Source organism: Trichosurus vulpecula, chromosome X (assembly GCF_011100635.1).
Source record: "Trichosurus vulpecula isolate mTriVul1 chromosome X, mTriVul1.pri, whole genome shotgun sequence".
Lineage (NCBI taxonomy): Eukaryota > Metazoa > Chordata > Mammalia > Diprotodontia > Phalangeridae > Trichosurus > Trichosurus vulpecula.
Genome location: NC_050582.1, coordinates 37,871,086 through 37,887,782, shown reverse-complemented (window position 1 = coordinate 37,887,782; position 16,697 = coordinate 37,871,086). Strand labels below are relative to the sequence as shown.

Sequence of the window (16,697 nt, the reverse complement as noted above, 5' to 3'; positions counted from 1 at the left end):
ATGTTGTTGTTGGGGTTCCCCCTCCCACCAAGGACTATGTTTTTTACTGTTCTGCTCTCAATAATAACCACTCTGGACACCAGAGACTCTCTAAGTTGGAAGGGACCTCAGAGGTCATTTAGGCCAACACCTTTCCTAAAGTCCCAATCCCTCTATCACATTTATGATTCCCCTCTTCATTTGGAAAGGACCACACACTTTATTGCATTATTTATCATTTCTTTTTTGGGTACAGGTTGGGCCCCTTGAACAAGGAGACTGACAGAGGTACTTAGTAAATGCCTCATCATAGGAATGTCAGGGCTGGAAAGGAGCTCAGAAACCATCCAGACCAACTCCATCATTTTATAAAAGAAGAAAATAAGGGTGAGGGAAGGCAGAGACTTGCCTACAGTCACATACCTAGTAAAAGGCAGAGCCAGAATTGGAACCATGGTTTCTACAGCCAAATCCACTATGCCTTCTACTCCATCATGTTAATGAAACCTTTCCAAAACAGGGATGGGAACAAGACACAGGATAGTTCCTAAACTTTCTCAAGATCAAATTACAATTCATAGCAATAAAGGGTAATTAGCATGAGTAATAGTCTCTAGGTTATCCTGTAGAATTTGTTGAGAGCAGGGCCTGTTTTCCCTCTCCCCTCCCCTCCCGTCCCCTCCCCTCTCCTCCCCTCCCCTCCCCTCCCCTTCCTTTCCCTCCCCTTCCTTTCCCTCCCCTCCCTTCCCTTCTTCTCCCCTCCCCTCCCCTCTCCTCCACTCTCCTCCCCTCCCCTCTCCTCTCCTCTCCCATCCCCTCCTCTCCCTTCTAGTTTAGTGCCTGGCACATAGAAGGTGGATAGTTAAAGCGCACACTTGAATCTTCAGGTGACCCATTCAGGCCTAATCTCCCCTTTCCATTCCCTACCAGCTGCTGTCTCTTCTACCTAAGGTCTTGCTCTGCTAGTCTCTACACTTTCTCTTTCCTTTCCTTAAAGAGCAGCCTTCTGAAACTCCAATGTATCTCTCAATAATAAGTGAAAGGGCAACAATCCCAAATGGCACATTTCAGTCTTTTGATGTATGAAAAGTCCACACTTTGCCAAGGGAGCAGTAAGTAAACTTTGAAAGTCAGATCTTCCTCAAGTAAATACTTTAGGATAACAGAGAAAGCTGCCAATAATCTATGGGATAAAATCACACAACCTATGGACTAGGGGAGTCTTTGAGAAGTCTATTGGTTTCTGACTTTTACCAATCCAAAAGAAATACTATGCCCTCTCAGCTCTGTTCAAGTCTCAGGGGGTGATGGAGTTTCCCTTTTAACAAAACATTTTAAGTCAAATCATTATACAGCCACATCATATTTTGATATTAATATTCATAACATTCAGCTGATTTGCAAAACTATTCATGTGTGGGGAGGCTGGGTTGTCATAAGCCTACGGGGTTTATGACAACTTTCTGTGGGTTTTTTTGCAGACTGGGAGAACTTCTATTCCATTCCACCATGGGAAGATCTCATGGAAAAAGTCCAGTGTTGAGTCCAAATGGAAGAAGGATTTCCTATAAATGATAAGACCCTCCAGATTGTCCAGTTTATAAAAGGCATGGTGCTGAGTGCATCAAAGCCCACAACACTGCAGAGCTTCTGAATGAGATCCACACTCAGTCTAAAAAGTTTTACCTAACTCTGCAAACAGTGGAAAAAAACAATAGATGAAGAATACTTATTGCTCAGTCTGTGGTATGTGGTTGGAGAGAATGCACATAAAGTTGATCCACAAGCACATATTACACAGATGTGGCAAATGAACAGATGACTATGCTTAGGATTGAAGAGAAGGAAAAGAGTGGACTGTATTGTCTTTTGGAAATAAAACAATATTTAAGCACCTGCAGCTTCCCCCTGAGAAGCAAATTCCAACACTAGTGATGCTAGTATTCTTATAATGATGTTATATGACTATAAATTATTAAATACTATAATCTCTGAAAAAATCAAACTGGCATGTCACCCAGAAGGCAATGATGAACGGTGTTCAAAAAGCAATCATAAGATTCCTATACAGCATCCATGCAGACAGATCCTTACAGAGGGAGACAGCTGCTGAACCGCAGCCACGTGTCCTAATAGCCAGCCACGTTCCTTTCTTGAGTGTCCCTTACAGCAAACCACAGACCAAAACTGGGGATTATGCCTTGAATTCAAGTATAAATTCACATGAAGAGAGAGAACCTTGGAGGAAGCACAGATTTAAGCCCAGAATAATAATTACTTTCATTACTACCTCTACTTTCTGAGTGATAAAACTGTTGGCAAGGCAAGTGGAGAATTCATCATGGATTCGTAGAAGAATTAGACTTGTAGCAGATGTATGGATAGTTAAAGATCCTATCACTGAAATGTCCACAACATGCCACCTTTGTGATTTACAGCAGGAGAGCATCATTCATCTCCTCCTTCTGGCCAGGAAGTCCATCACATACTCCCGTAGACATATCACATCTCACTGTCTCCATTCACATTCACTCTGATACCCTTCATTTGCACTTAGTCAACTAGTCATAAAATGTCTTTGTTTCACAATTTGGGTGATTTGCACCACTTCTTTGTCATTCCTACAGCTTCAACCCCAACTGAAGTCCTCAGCACCTAATGAAGAAATTATTGCAACGTCTGCCCTAGCTATTTGCCTGTCTTCCTACCTCTGTTCCAACCCTATACACCACCACAATAGGTCATTAGGTCATTCCCTTGCTGGGATTTCAAAATGACTGCCTATGATCTATTGACTTCAGTATTTTGTTATTTAGGCAACCATTTCCACTTACAATTCAGGTACCTATAGCAGCCAAAATATATATATATACACACATACATGCATATACATACACATATATAAACACACATATATACATATTATATATGTGTATAATATATAAATGTATTATATATAATATATAAATATATGTACATATATAAATATATGTATATATACATAGATGACATATATGTCTATGTATACACACATATATAGACATATATGTAGTCTTAGTAAGCAGATACTTTTAAATAATAATATTCTAACCGGTATCCATGAGACGATCAAAAGCTCAAGTCTGTGAAATATCTTAACATGATGTAGTAATGTCTCACAATGACATGAAGTAATATGTCTCCCACTGCACCAGCTCATAAAATATTTAAAGGGGCCATATCCACAAAATTGCACATAATTCAGTTGAGATGACTATCAGGGAAAATTGGATAAATTATGCAGCATCATCTGTCTTTTGAAAAAAATATTAAAATTTGAGTTTAAGTAACCAAACCAAATCATTAGCTGTACTCTATCATTAAAGCCTAGTGCTTCAACATAAATAGATGTTAATATGTAGGTAAGGCACAGCAGTATAATTACTTCATATTTGTCAATTCGGATTAACAACTGTCTGGGTAAATTAACTAGCACCATGCAAGATGTGGTTCTGTTCTGAAACTCTCCAGTGCCAACACTTTCACTGAGGCTCAATTGTACGTTTACTTATTCTACTTAACCCTCAAAGAGATCTGCTATTAAAAAAAAATCCACCCACTTCCCTCCCAACCTGACTTGGGCCAAAAGGATTGTTCTGTCAGGGGCCTGCTTCTTCATATACAGAGCATAAAATGTGTATAGCCAGAGACAACACTCATGGATGATGCCAAGCAGGCCCCTTTCCTAGCCAGCAAGAATAGCAGTGCCCACTGAGCAGAGCACGGATCAGGTTTTGAAAAATGAAGTTGACCAGGGCACTTAACAATCCAACAGTGCTGGCATACATTGCTCCAAGCAATGTCAACCAGCTCTTCAAATGGAATCACAGAATGCGGAAAGGTCACCGTCTTCCACCACCTACATGTTGAAAGGTAACATGATATTGATTGTGAAAAAAAAAGAATATTGGGTTTAGAATCAGATGACCTGGGTTTGAGCTCCACCTAAACCACCTGATAACAGCAACCATGGGGCAGTCAATTGGTCATTAGAGGCTCAGTTTCCTTTTTTGCAAAATGTCATTAATAATCCTCATACTACCTCTGTCATATTTTGAGAAGACCAGTGATAAGTCATAGAGCAACCAGAGTAGGGCAAGTAGGATGGCAAACAGTGCTGAGATCATGCCTGTAGGGAATAACTGAAGAAACTGAAGCTGTTTAACCTGGAAAAGAAGAGACTTAGCTGGGAGTGGGAGATAGAAGTAGGGGTGAAAGTGAGGACCAAATATTTCACAGGATGTCAAATGGAAGAGTGGTTACACTTCTGCCTAGCGTTGTTGTTGTTAAGTCATTTCAGTTGCATCACACTCTTTGTGACCCCACTGGGGTTTTCTCAGCAGAGATACTGGACTGGTTTGCCATTTCCTTCTCCAGCTCATTTTACAATGAGGAAACTGAGGCAAACAGGGTAAAGTGACTTGCCCAGGGTCACACAGCTAGTAAGTGTCTGAGGCCAGATTTGAGCACAGACTTCAGGCTTGGTGCTCTATCCACTGCATCACCTAGCTGCCCTCTGCTTAGCCTAAGAGGGCAAAAATAGGAACAAGGAGTAGTGGGCACAAAGGGCCCAATTTTGGCTTGATGTGAGGAGAACAATGTAATAATAAGAGTTGTACAAAAGTGGAGCTCTTTCTCAGGAGGAAGCAACCTTCTTCCCCTTCACTGGGGATTCTGATGCAAAGGGTGGATGACCATTTGTCTGATATGACATCAAGTGGATTCTTGGTCAGTACAGGTTGGACCAAAAGGCCTCTGCATTATCATCCAACTCTGAGGTCCTATGATTGTTATGTTCTCCAACATAAAATTAAGATTCTCTTGTGTATTTGATACACGAATGACCATATCAGCATGGCATCTTTTCTGCTCGGGGCTAGTCTCTCAGGCTCAGATAAAAATTCTCCTTCCTGACCCCATAAACTACAGATGTGAGTCCAGGCTTTTGTGGCCAAGTTCTAATCCTGGCTAATCCTTTCCAGCGAGACTAGCACATTTTAAAAGATTTACCATAACAGAAAGCCTATCTTTCTCTTCTATTTCACACAACAGGGAAGAAATAACCGCTATTTTGTTAACATATGATGTAGGTCAGTAGAAGGTTGGCTGGACTGATATTTTCTTAGAACAGTTTTTCTCTTCAAGTATTTCTGTTCCAATGAAGCTTTTAAAGTAGTAGTGGCAATATATAACTTTTCAAAACATGGGAGGCTATTTATTCCCAGGACAATCATGTGCACAGGGGCCACCGCAATTTAAGCCAATGAGTATTGAATAACCACTTTCTGTATGCAAATCACTATGCTAGGTGCTTCGAATATAGACAAAAGTGAATCTGTCCATGTTCTGGAGGAACTTACAATGGACAGTGGGAAATTCAACATAAGCAGCGACGAGTATACATAGATGAATCTGAAGAGGGAAGGGAAGAATATGAGAAAGAAGAGATCCAGAAAGTCTTTAGGCAGGGGTGGGAAACCTGCAGCCTCCAGGCCACATGTGGCCCTCTAGTTCCTCTGGTGTGGCCCTTTGACTGAGTCCAAGTTTTCCAGAACAGATACTTTTATTAAGGGAATATGTTCTGTGAAATTTGGATTCAGTCCAAGGGCCGCATCTGAGGACCTAGAGGACCACATGGGGCCTTGAGGTTGTAGGTTCCCCACTCCTGGCTAGGGAAAGGAACATACCCATGAGTGGGTTGGGGTACATGGATTCTAAAAGCCTTTCTTGTGCTAAGCTATCATATGTGTCCCAAATAAGTAGGGTAATTCTTTCCCAATCCGATTTCCCTTTTAGGTAGGTCACTTCTCTGGCATTTTTCTCTTTTTATCTACCAAATTTTCTAATTGTTTAAAATAATCACTATGAGGGGATAGCTGACAACAGCTTTTCAGATACCCAAGGTAATCATCTACAGAGATAGCTATCAACAGACAGATGTCTTCACTTTCACCAGCAAAACTTTGGAAAGGCAGGTATGTAGCTAGCTAGCTATATCTATACATAGGTATAGATATATAGATCTATCTATTTAGATACACATGCATATATATACAGATATATACATATAAGTATACATATATGAAGTATATATGTATATATATAGTATATATACATATACTTTAATTTTCTTAACTTATAATTTATAATTATAATATGGTCTTTATGTTAATATAGTGTATGTAATATATAATATAAAAATAATTATATAACATAAAATATTATAATATAGGTTTGATTCTATGTGTGTGTATGAAGGACTCTCTATCCCACCCCCGCCCCACCCCCATCCTAGCCCTGAGTAGACAGGATGGCCTCTCCCCCCAATACAACCTGGACCAAGATGGACAGGAAAGACCTTTCACAAATCTGTGCCAAAGATTGCTAAATTTAACCTCTGACCCCATAATTCTGTGGCAGAGGTCTCGGGCTTAAGGAAAATAGGAACACCAAAGTATAAACCAGTTGACCTTTGTAAACCTTAAAGTGCTATATTCATACTATTACTATAATAACTGTGTAAAAAAAAAGACTCACCTCCAGATATTGGTACAAAGTTTGGGGACCTGCCTATGTCCCAGCTGCTAGGATTTACATCAGCATCAGAAAGAGACCTGAATCCAAACTCCCTAACAAGCCTGGGATCAGTCAGCCCCCCCTCCCCACCCCCAACTAAGGTGCTGATGACCCATCAGTAACTGTGTTTTTGTTTTTTTTAAACCAAGTACCAAACCTAAGTAAATACAGCTTCAGATACCTAAGCTTTGTTTGTGGCGCTGCACATTTATCACAAAAGGTATTCATTTCGAAAGCATTCCATTCTGAGTGGCAGGAAAAAGCATTTCCATCCCAATTAGCACCCAGATCTTTCTGCCTCTTAAGTCCAGCAGTCTAGGCACTATACCGTGCTGACTTTTTATATATCCACTATGTAAGTGCCAATAAACTAGGCACTGGGAAAAAAAAAAAAAACAAAGATAAAAGGCCAGGTCCTGACTTCAGTGACTTTACAAATGAGAGAATTCAGCTATTGGTTGAAGGAATGAAAGAACAAATACACAAGTGAAATAATAGAAACACACAAAAGGCAGAATTTTTAAAGAACTTTTTAATAAACATCTTGAAAACGAATATCATCTCAGTGAATTATAAATCTGCCGTTTCTGGGGGGGGCGGGGCTACGGGGGTGGGGGTGGGGTAGCAGTATGGAGGGATGCTCATCATATATATGTGGTAATCAGTCCCTTCTCCCTCCCTTGTCCTTTCCCATTTGCTCAGTCCTCTAGGTCTTCAGAGAGAACAAAGTTCAAAGTTCAAGATCTTAAGGTGGTATGGTATTCGTTGCTTTTAGGTGTCCCAGCTTTCCAAAGGGAGAGGTTAGGTGTGTGGATGGTGTGTGGAGGTTTGGTTCCCCGTTTCCAGAAGTGAGAAAGTTCTGAAGGTGATGATGGTGACGGTGAAGTCTCTTGATTCTGCTTTCAAAAGAAATAAACAGTGGTAAGTGAAAGAAGGAGGGATTGGAGAAATTTGCAAAGAAAGGTGCAGCCAGGCTGAGAAGGGGAGAACTTGCTTGTACCTGCAGAGAGTAGTGGGGCGCTCTGAACTGGCTGATCACTCCTCACGCGCGGTGTGTTGGTCAGACTCACGGACCTCGGCGGGCTCGGGGGGCTCGGCAGACTCCTCGGGCTCGGCGGGCTCAGCAGACTCGGCGGGTTCAACAGACTCGGCGGGCTGGGCAGGCTCGACATAGTCGTCGGGAGGCGGTTGAAATGGTGGAAATGGTAGAGTCATTCGAGGTTCCTCGCCGGCTCGCTCCCTCTCTGCCACTCTCTCGGAGTGGGCTTGGACTCGGGCTTCTCTCTCCCTCCTCTTGTTGGCTCTCACTAGGCACGCGTGCAAGGTGGGGTAAAGGCGTTGGCAGCCCTCTATGGCAAGGCGCACGCCTTCTGCCCAGCGGTCGGTGGAGAGGCCCTCTCCGCTGCCCAAAATGCCGGCCACCTGGTTAGTGACGGGCATAAGCGCCACGGTGAGGTGAACCACGGCGCGTTGCTCCTCGTATAAGACCGGATCTAAGAGCCAGGGCGCATAGGGACCTGAGGGCAGGGCCAGACTGCAGCCCACCACGAGGTCGAACATCTCTATGCCGGCGTCTGCCAAGGCCAAAGATGCGGCGGTGATACCAGCTGCCAAGGTTGAGCCGCTATCCACGAGTACCAAAACGGATACTTCGAGCAGGACTCTGGGGTAGCGCTCCAAGCGCACGGCGGGCAGGAGCGCCTCGTGAAGGGCCTGGCTCATCTCCTTCTCCTCGTTGCTACCCGAAGGAGATCTGCGAGGGCCCGGGGTCGAGAAAGGTGCCCGGCGGAAGTCGCATACCAGACGGCCTTTGAGCCCGATCGGTGGCTCCCCACCCTCGGCTTGACGTGGGCCAAACACAGACACCACAAGCTTGGTGTCCCCCGACTCGAAGTAGGCAGAGCCGGTGGCCTGGCTCTGCTGACCCACCCTCACATACACAGGCCGCTGGCGCAGAGGGTCTCGAGCAGGGACGTAGTCCTGAGTGTTCACCTCTAGCACCTGATCCGGAGGAGCATAAAGCATAGGTGATTGCGACTCCTCCGGACCTTTGATGCGTCTGTGATCTCCAGGCATAGCTGCTTTGCCCACGTCACACGGCCTTTCCGGTGCCACTGACGCTTGGAAACCGTTATCGTCCCGAGATCGAGGTTCTCGACATCTGTACCCGACCTGCCTCGCTCTCAGCCCCTCCCTCTCTACACACATGTCTTGTGATACAAACATAACCGCTGGTAGGGCACCCCAGGGTCATAGAGTCCAACCCTCTCCTTCCGGAAGAGGAAACTGAGGCCTAGGGATGGGAAATAGAAACCTAGAGCTGCAGGGGACACCATAGGCCACCCAGTCCAAGGCTCTCATTTTACAAAGAAACCAAGGTTCCCAGAGGGGATGGCCTTTAGAATTCTAGATCTTAAACTAGGCCCTTAGAACCTCCTCACTTTCCACATAATAATGATAATAAAAAGTGTCACTGTTTCTATATCTCTTTAAGGTTTGCAAAGCACTTGACACTTATTACTTTGTTTGAGCCTTATAAGAACTCTGTAAAGTAGGAGTTACTTGCATATAAAGAAACTGAGACCCATGCAGGCTAAGCGACTTTACAGGAATACAGATTTCAAGCTCAATGAAACTTGAAAGTCCAACTTAGTCCAACTCCCTTCTTTTATAGAACAGGAAACTGAGGAATATGGAAGAAAAATGACTTAAGACCACAGGATCATTAATTTACATCTGGAAGGGATCTTACAGACCATCTAACCCAACCCTCCTTCCACCACCCTTGTTTCCCAAGTCAAGATTTAGCTGTTTCTGTTACTCAAAATTCCTATTTTCAGTGATCTGTAGGAAAGACACCAACTCTGAGATTCTCATGTAGATTTTTTTTGGCTTATTTTGAGGACAGATCCCTAGCATTGTATTATTTCATTTCATGGGTAATCATGACCCTCAAGTTCATTTATGGTGGCCAAACTGCTAGTGATAGGCCTCTCTGTACCTATCTAGGCTGGCCAGAGGATCTCATGATCCACTGGATTGGGAAGGGACCACAGTGGCCATCTAGTCCAACCTCATTATTTTTACAGAAGTAAACTGAAACAAGGAGTCACCTGCCCAATGGGCCACATAAGATCATAGAGCTACAATTGCAAGGGATTCTAGGACCATTCAGTCCAAGCCCCTCATTTTACGTATGAACAAAATGAAGCCAAGGAAGATGAAAAAATCATATGGGCCAAGGTCACACAGGTAGAAAGCTGGGTTTTGAACTTGTGTCCACAGATTCCAAATCCAACATGCTCTCCATTGCACCTCATTCTTTAGAAAGCATTTTATTAAATACCTAATATATTTGCCAAGGAATATCATAAGTGCTAGAGATACAAACCCCAAAATCAAAATTATTCTTGTCCTCAGGCCACTACAATCAACTTAGAAGTCTTTCCAATTTGGTAGGAACTACCAGGGTTTCCATTTAATTATGGGAGCGCTGAAGAGCTCACGACCTTCTTCGTGACATGAAATACATTTCATACTAAAAGCAGTAAGCATGAGAAGCCATGTGGTAGAATAAGTAAAAGGCCCAGCTTTGGATTGAGAAAACCTGAGTTAAAATCCTGCCTTTTACATATACAGGCTATGAGAACACAGAATAGTTATAAACTTTCAGTTATCCCAAGTACATCTGTGACACAATAAATTACAAAGGAGTTGTCAGGTCAATGGAGTTTTCACATAAGAAGGTAACTAAAGCACTGAATTCACATGACTGTGCATACATACGGATTCACACGCTCACGTACGTATTAATAAGCAGACTACAATTTGATTCACTGGTAATCAGTGACAGAGTCAGTTCTCAAATTTTGGTCTTTTGTCTTCACTAGTAAAGATCAGAGATATGAGTTGCACCAAACTCTCTTCTCTCTCTCTCTCTCTCTCTCTCTCTCTCTCTCTCTCTCTCTCTCTCTCTCTCTCTCTCTCTCCCTCTCTCTCTCTCTCTCTCTCTCTCTCTCTCTCACACACACACACACACACACACACATACACACACACACACATTCGAGCACCCAAAGGAACTTGAACCTAGACGTCGCAATTAGCAAGCCAATGCAATTTCCTGCCAGCTACTTCCTCCTTGCCTTCTTCTAATATAGACAGACTGAGATTGGAGCCAGCAGTCCAAAATGTCTCCCAGGGAGTCTTATCTTTTAAAAATTTTATCTCCTCGACCAAGTGTGAAGTCGATCTCCTCCAACACCCTCTGAGAACTCTCATCATTTAATAAAGTCAAGGAAAACATAAATTGACTTTTCAGCAAATGTCTTTTTTTCAATGGTATACCTGTTCAATTTTAGACTGGGACCATATTTAAAAATTTTCCACTCAGAAGGAATTCAGAAGATTTATACTTATATTATTCCCTATAACCACTTAGAATGGAAAAAGAAATCTTTTAAAAAGATGTTTATTGCTTTCATGAAAAATGAGAAATTGAATTCAAATGATTCCCAGTAGAAATCTTCTGACTTGAAAGTACATTCAGCAGTTTAAAAATTCCAAGTAATAATGATTTCATGATTTTATAGTATTTGTAGTATTTCAAAAGACCTTGGTTGGGTCAACGTGGCCTCTTCCTAATCCTCCCTCTCCCTGGGCCAGGGCTGGCTGGAATTGGCATTTCCCACCTGTTAGGTGGGGAACCTTAAGTTCCATAAACAGGGACTTCTCTAGGCAATTTCTGTGATGCCCTTTTGGTGTGCATCATTCCCCCCTCCCCTTCAAGTGAATGACGACAATCACCCATGTCCCATATAGAGGACACAGTTGTCCTCCTTTCTCCAACAGCTACAGGACCATAGGAGTGGCCTGAAGTAGCAAAGCCAGGATCTGAACTCTTGTTCTCTGATTCCAAATCCAGCATGCCTTCCATGGTACCAGGTTACCTGCCTCTCAACCATAGGTAATAATTATGTTGAACGTTTCCATAGTCATTTACAATTTACAAAATGCTTTCCTTTTTGTTCTTGTTTATCCTTCGCAACCCAGTGAAAGTAGGTAGGAGTAATATTATTATCTCTGTTCTACAGATGAGGGCAACTGAAGCTCAGACAGATTAAAGGTCTTGGACAAGGTTAAATAGACACTAAATGTTGGTTCTTGGACTTGAACCTGGATACTGATTTCAAGTCCAGTACTTTTCCCACTAAATTACAGCTACGTCTCTCACTGTTCAAAAGATTGTTAGCTCAGCGATTAATGAGAGTTTTGGGTACAATATTATTTGTCTCAAGACTTTATCGAGCTTGTATCACATAAGAACCTGAGCTAACTGGAAGAAACAAAGGTACATAAGACAGGGTCCCTATAAATGTACAGACCAACAGGAATGATAAGTATGTCACTTACAAATTTGAATATGATAAGCATACAAAACAAGTATAAGGTGGTAAGAGATCACCCGGAGAAGAGCTGACTTGGGAATGGGCATGGGGGCAGTGTTCTGGAAAGGTATCAGAAAGGAGATGGCAAGGAATACAATTTGGAGCCCCTCCTCCCTCAAAATAAGCACAAAAAACCCTCTAAATGAGAATTCCAGAGTCAGCTCCTTCCCCAGTGATCAATGAACATATGAATTTCAATAACAGAAATATCCAACTTGTGGCATGGGAGACAAGGTGATGGAAAATCTGAGCTTAATGACTCTTCTCTGTTCCTTTTTTTTTTTTTGCCTGTGTTACATTCAAGAGGATTAATTGATTAAAAATTTACTCTTTAGAAATAAGTCTTAAAGGAGGGGTGAAGGTGGGGCAAGGAGAGGTGGGGCAAGGAGGGGTGGGGCAAGGAGGGGGTGGGACAAGAAAGAGAGGGAAATGTTTTGCCCCAGAAATAACGAAAGCCTTAACAGCCCCAGACTTCCTAAAAGAGCTTGTGAAGTTTTCTGGGGCATTCCACCCGAGCCGTTGAATTCTTTCCCAGCTCCCAAATCTTGTCTCAAGAAACAAACAATGAAAAAGGTAAAAGAAAGGAAAGAAATCATAGCCCAGTTGTTTTCCAGAACTTTTTTAGTGTCACAGAAGTAAGTCTGAGGAAAAGGCGCCGGTTAAGTTGTGACATGGACACGAATCTTACAGGATTCAGCCAGGATGAAAGGGCACGCGGAGAGGGGGTGCCCGTACTGATGAGTTCATACAATCATTGAAGTACGAGTACAGTGTGTCCCAAAAGTCTTAGTACAGTTTAAGCTTTAATAGCTTAAAACTACACAAAGACTTTTGGGGCACCCTGTATGTGGATCCCAGGAGCGTCGATGTAGAGCTGGAAGGCGACCTCACAGTCCATCTAGACCAAACCCCTCATTTTACAGAGGAGGAAATTGGGGCTCAGAAAGTGAAGTGACTTGCCCAAGGTCACACATAGGATAAGAGACTCATATATACAGAGCTGGAAGGCGACCTCACAGTTCATCTAATCCAGCCCCCTCATTTTACAGAGAAGGAAACTGAGGCCCAGAAGGTGAAGTGACTTGTCCAAGGTCCCACATAGAATCCTAGATCTAGGGTTGGAAGAGAACTCAGAGGCCATCTAGCCCAATTCCCTCATTCTACAGATGAGGAAACTGATTCCCAGTGAGGACAAGGGAATTGCCCAAAGTCATACATGGAATCAGACTAGTGTAGGGTGAGCTGGAAGGGACCTTTCTGTTCATCTAGTCTTACCCCCTGATTTTACAGATGAGGAAACTGAGGCCCACAGATTAGATGAGACTTATCCAACATCACAGTTAGGATCATGGGCTCAAAGATCTAGAGTTGGAAAGGACCTTAGTAGTAATCTAGTCCAGCCTCATCAATGAATATAAGTGGCTCAAGGCCACGATCAGCTCAAAGGACACTAGATCTAAGGCATGCAGGAACCTCAAAGATCATAGAGTCCAACTCCTTCTTTTGACAGAATAGGAAACTGAGGCCTAGAAAGTTTAAGGAGGTTGACTAAGATCAGACAAGCAATACGGGATAAAGTATGATTACTTTTTTTAAAGGCTCAGTCCAAAGGACATACCTTGGAGCCAGGCAAATTCCTGACTCACCTGACCCTTAGATTCTTCCCCACAGAACAGAGGCTTCAGAAAACCCAACTGAGTTACCAACCAAAGGCTAATTTCTAGCATATCCGGGCTTTTGCTGAGGTGAAAGAAAACTGGCTGGCAACAGGAGACTCCATAGGTCTCCCTGCTTCATTGATTCAGCTTAGTCTGGTGCAGGAAGATGTGACTAAAGTCCCAGGGGTGGGAACCTGCAGCCTCGAGGCCACATGTGGCCTTTTGACTAAATCCAAGTTTTAGAGAACAAATCCTTTTATTAAGGGGATTTGTTCTGTGAAGTTTGGATTCAGTCAAAGGGCAGCACTTGAGGATCTAGAGGGCCACATGTGGCCTTGAGGCTGTAGGTTCCCACCCCTGTAAACCATCCCAACTGGCTGCCACTTTGGCTTATCTGGATCTGCTGTGGCTCACTCACATAGAACTCACCCAACATCTTAAAAGAGCTCTATAGAAATGATGTCTGTGATTATTCATATATAGTTATTATTTATATATAATATGTATATTATATATATATATATAATAGGAAGGAGCATTGAGCTCATCTAACCTAATTCTCCCATTTTACGAGGAGAAACCAAGGTCCCAATTAGGGAAAGCACTTTTCTAAGATCATTTGGGCAGAGAACAGCACAGAATGGGACCTGAACCCAGGTCTGAGACTGAGAGAGCAGGAACTCTCAGCAGTCGATTCAGTTCAATTAGCATTTAAGTTGGTATTTTGTGCCAAACACTCAGCTAGACACAAGACAAAAAATAAACAATCTTTGTCTTCAGGTAGTTTAAATTCTACTGGGGAAAAGCAAAGCAATGTATGTACATAAAGTAAATAAGATATTTCAAGAGAGGGCAAAATAACACCTGGGGGAAGGAGAGAGTAAAGACAGAAAGAAGCCTCTTGTAGGAAGCACTTGAGTTGAACACTGAAGAGGACTATGGATTCTAAGACTTGGAGATGAAAAGGGAAAGTATTCCAGGCATGGGGAACAGCTTATGCAAAAGTGTGGAGCTGGTAGATGGAATATTGTGTACAGAAAATAGTAAATAGGCCAGTTGGATTGAAGGACCAAGTACATGAATGGGAGTACAGTGTAAACAGCTTGGAAGGACAAATCTGCTTGTAAAAGGCTCTAGACGCCAGTTAAGGCGTTTCTATTTTATTCTTGAGGCAATAGGGAGCCATTGAGACTTCTGGAGAATGGTCAAATCTGTACTTTAAGAATATTGCTTTGGCAGTTATGTGGAGGATGGAATGGAAAGAGGAGAGAAGGGAGGACAAGTGAAGAGTCTATTGCAATAGTCTGGGTGAGAAGTGATCAGGCATAAAGTAGGGTAGTGGCTATATGAACAGAGAGAACTGGAAGGATGCTACATAGCTCTTCTTCCTCCATAACATATTTTCTTAGAGAACTGCCTTGAGCACTATGAGTGACTTGCCCAGGGTCACACAACTGATGTGCATCAGAGGCAGATTACAAAGTAGGTTTAAAAAGTCATTAGATTTGCAGAGGAAACAATACAGCTTTGGAATGAGAAGTTAGGTATGAAATCAGGCTGTGGAATGCAAAGAAGCAAAAGTCCCAAGATCCTCCAGCTTTTCTTCATGAATAATCTTCCTAAAGATGTCACATCTGGTCATTATTCACACAGCGCCTGAGACATGGTCTGCACCTGCCAGCTAGTACATTATCAAGAAAATAAGCTACTGCCCCATGTAATTTATCCTCAAAGAGTGGGACAATTAAGTCAGCCCACATGTTCCCTCTTGGCTGTATGTCAGCTCCCCAGCATCTTGAAATGTCATCCTTGCGGCTTCTCAGCCCAAATGGTCCACCTGTTTATGACAGTCAGAGAGAAGCAGAGTGGAATTGTGGGAATAGGCCCTGGGCTGGAACCCAGACCCTGTTATGGAATATCCAGGGGCCTTAAACTAGTCGCTTAACCTCACTGGGCATCCTCATTTCTTTGTTAAAAAGGTGGGGGAAGGGGAAAGATAGATAAGCTCTATGGTCCTTTCTAGCTCAAAATTCTATAATCCTATGTGGCTAGTGAAGAAAGGGAAATCCAGTTTCCTATCAATACACATAGATACCTGAGTAGGTCAGCCACACTCCAGCTACAAGGCCTCTCTGGCCATGCAGCAGTTTCACAGTCTGGAATGCTGTGCCAAGGCACGATTCACCCACAGGCATCCCCTTTTGGGTCACCTTTGGACAAACCTGGTAGGATCTTAGTCCAAAATGATACCAATTCAGTTGCCCACTGAACAGGGCTACACATTAGTTTGGGGGGACTCTCCTCTATGTCTCTGGGTTTGTCTTCCTATTTGGACAGTAGTCCAAAAGCCTTTTGGGACTGGGGACCACAGGGTTCTGTCAGTTCCCAAAGGTTCTACAGAGGAAAGCACAGCTCACAGGAGCCCTTGGCTTTCAACTCTTTGGAGACATTCATTACATTTAGAATGAATTCTATTCCTTGACCTGAAATTCCCTAATATTTGGAGAGGCCACTTATAGGCTCATGTATCTAGAGCTGAAAAGGGCTTCAGAGGCTGCCATCTCCTTCTTCATTAGCCTCCCAGTCAGCAAGTCAACAAGCATTTATTAAAGAGTGTTGGGCACTGTACTAATAAGCAGCTGGGAATACAATGAGAAAGACAAAAGCAGAGCCTGTCCTCAGGGAGCATACTTTCTTTTGGGAGAAAGGCCATGAAATAATTAGATCCATACAAGCTCTATACAAAGTCCATGGGAGGTAACCTCAACTAGCAGTTGGGGGAACTGAGAAACAGCCGATGTGGAAGGTGAAATTTAAGCTGAGACCTCAGGGAAGTCAGTGGGTCAATCGGGAGAGCATTTCAAGCACTCAGGAGGACCAGTGCAACGGCATTCAGTTGGGAGATGAAGCGTTCCGTGTACAGAACAGCAAAAAGGCCAGGGGCTTGGATCCTAGGGTATGGGAAAGAAAGTCAAGCCTAAGAAGCCTGCAATGAGAG

At 43.0% G+C, this 16,697-nt stretch overlaps 2 protein-coding genes across 3 annotated transcripts in view; both read right to left on the bottom strand.

The window, feature by feature from the left end:
* The window catches only part of FGF13 (fibroblast growth factor 13), a 499,638-nt gene that overhangs the window by 357,878 nt on the left and 125,063 nt on the right, over positions 1–16,697 (bottom strand). The gene's annotated exons all lie outside the window — the stretch shown is intronic.
* Positions 7,733–8,670, bottom strand: LOC118832666 (exosome complex component MTR3-like). The gene is given in 2 exon segments (XM_036740000.1): positions 7,733–7,881; positions 7,884–8,670. Coding segments are annotated over 2 exon segments (936 nt in total).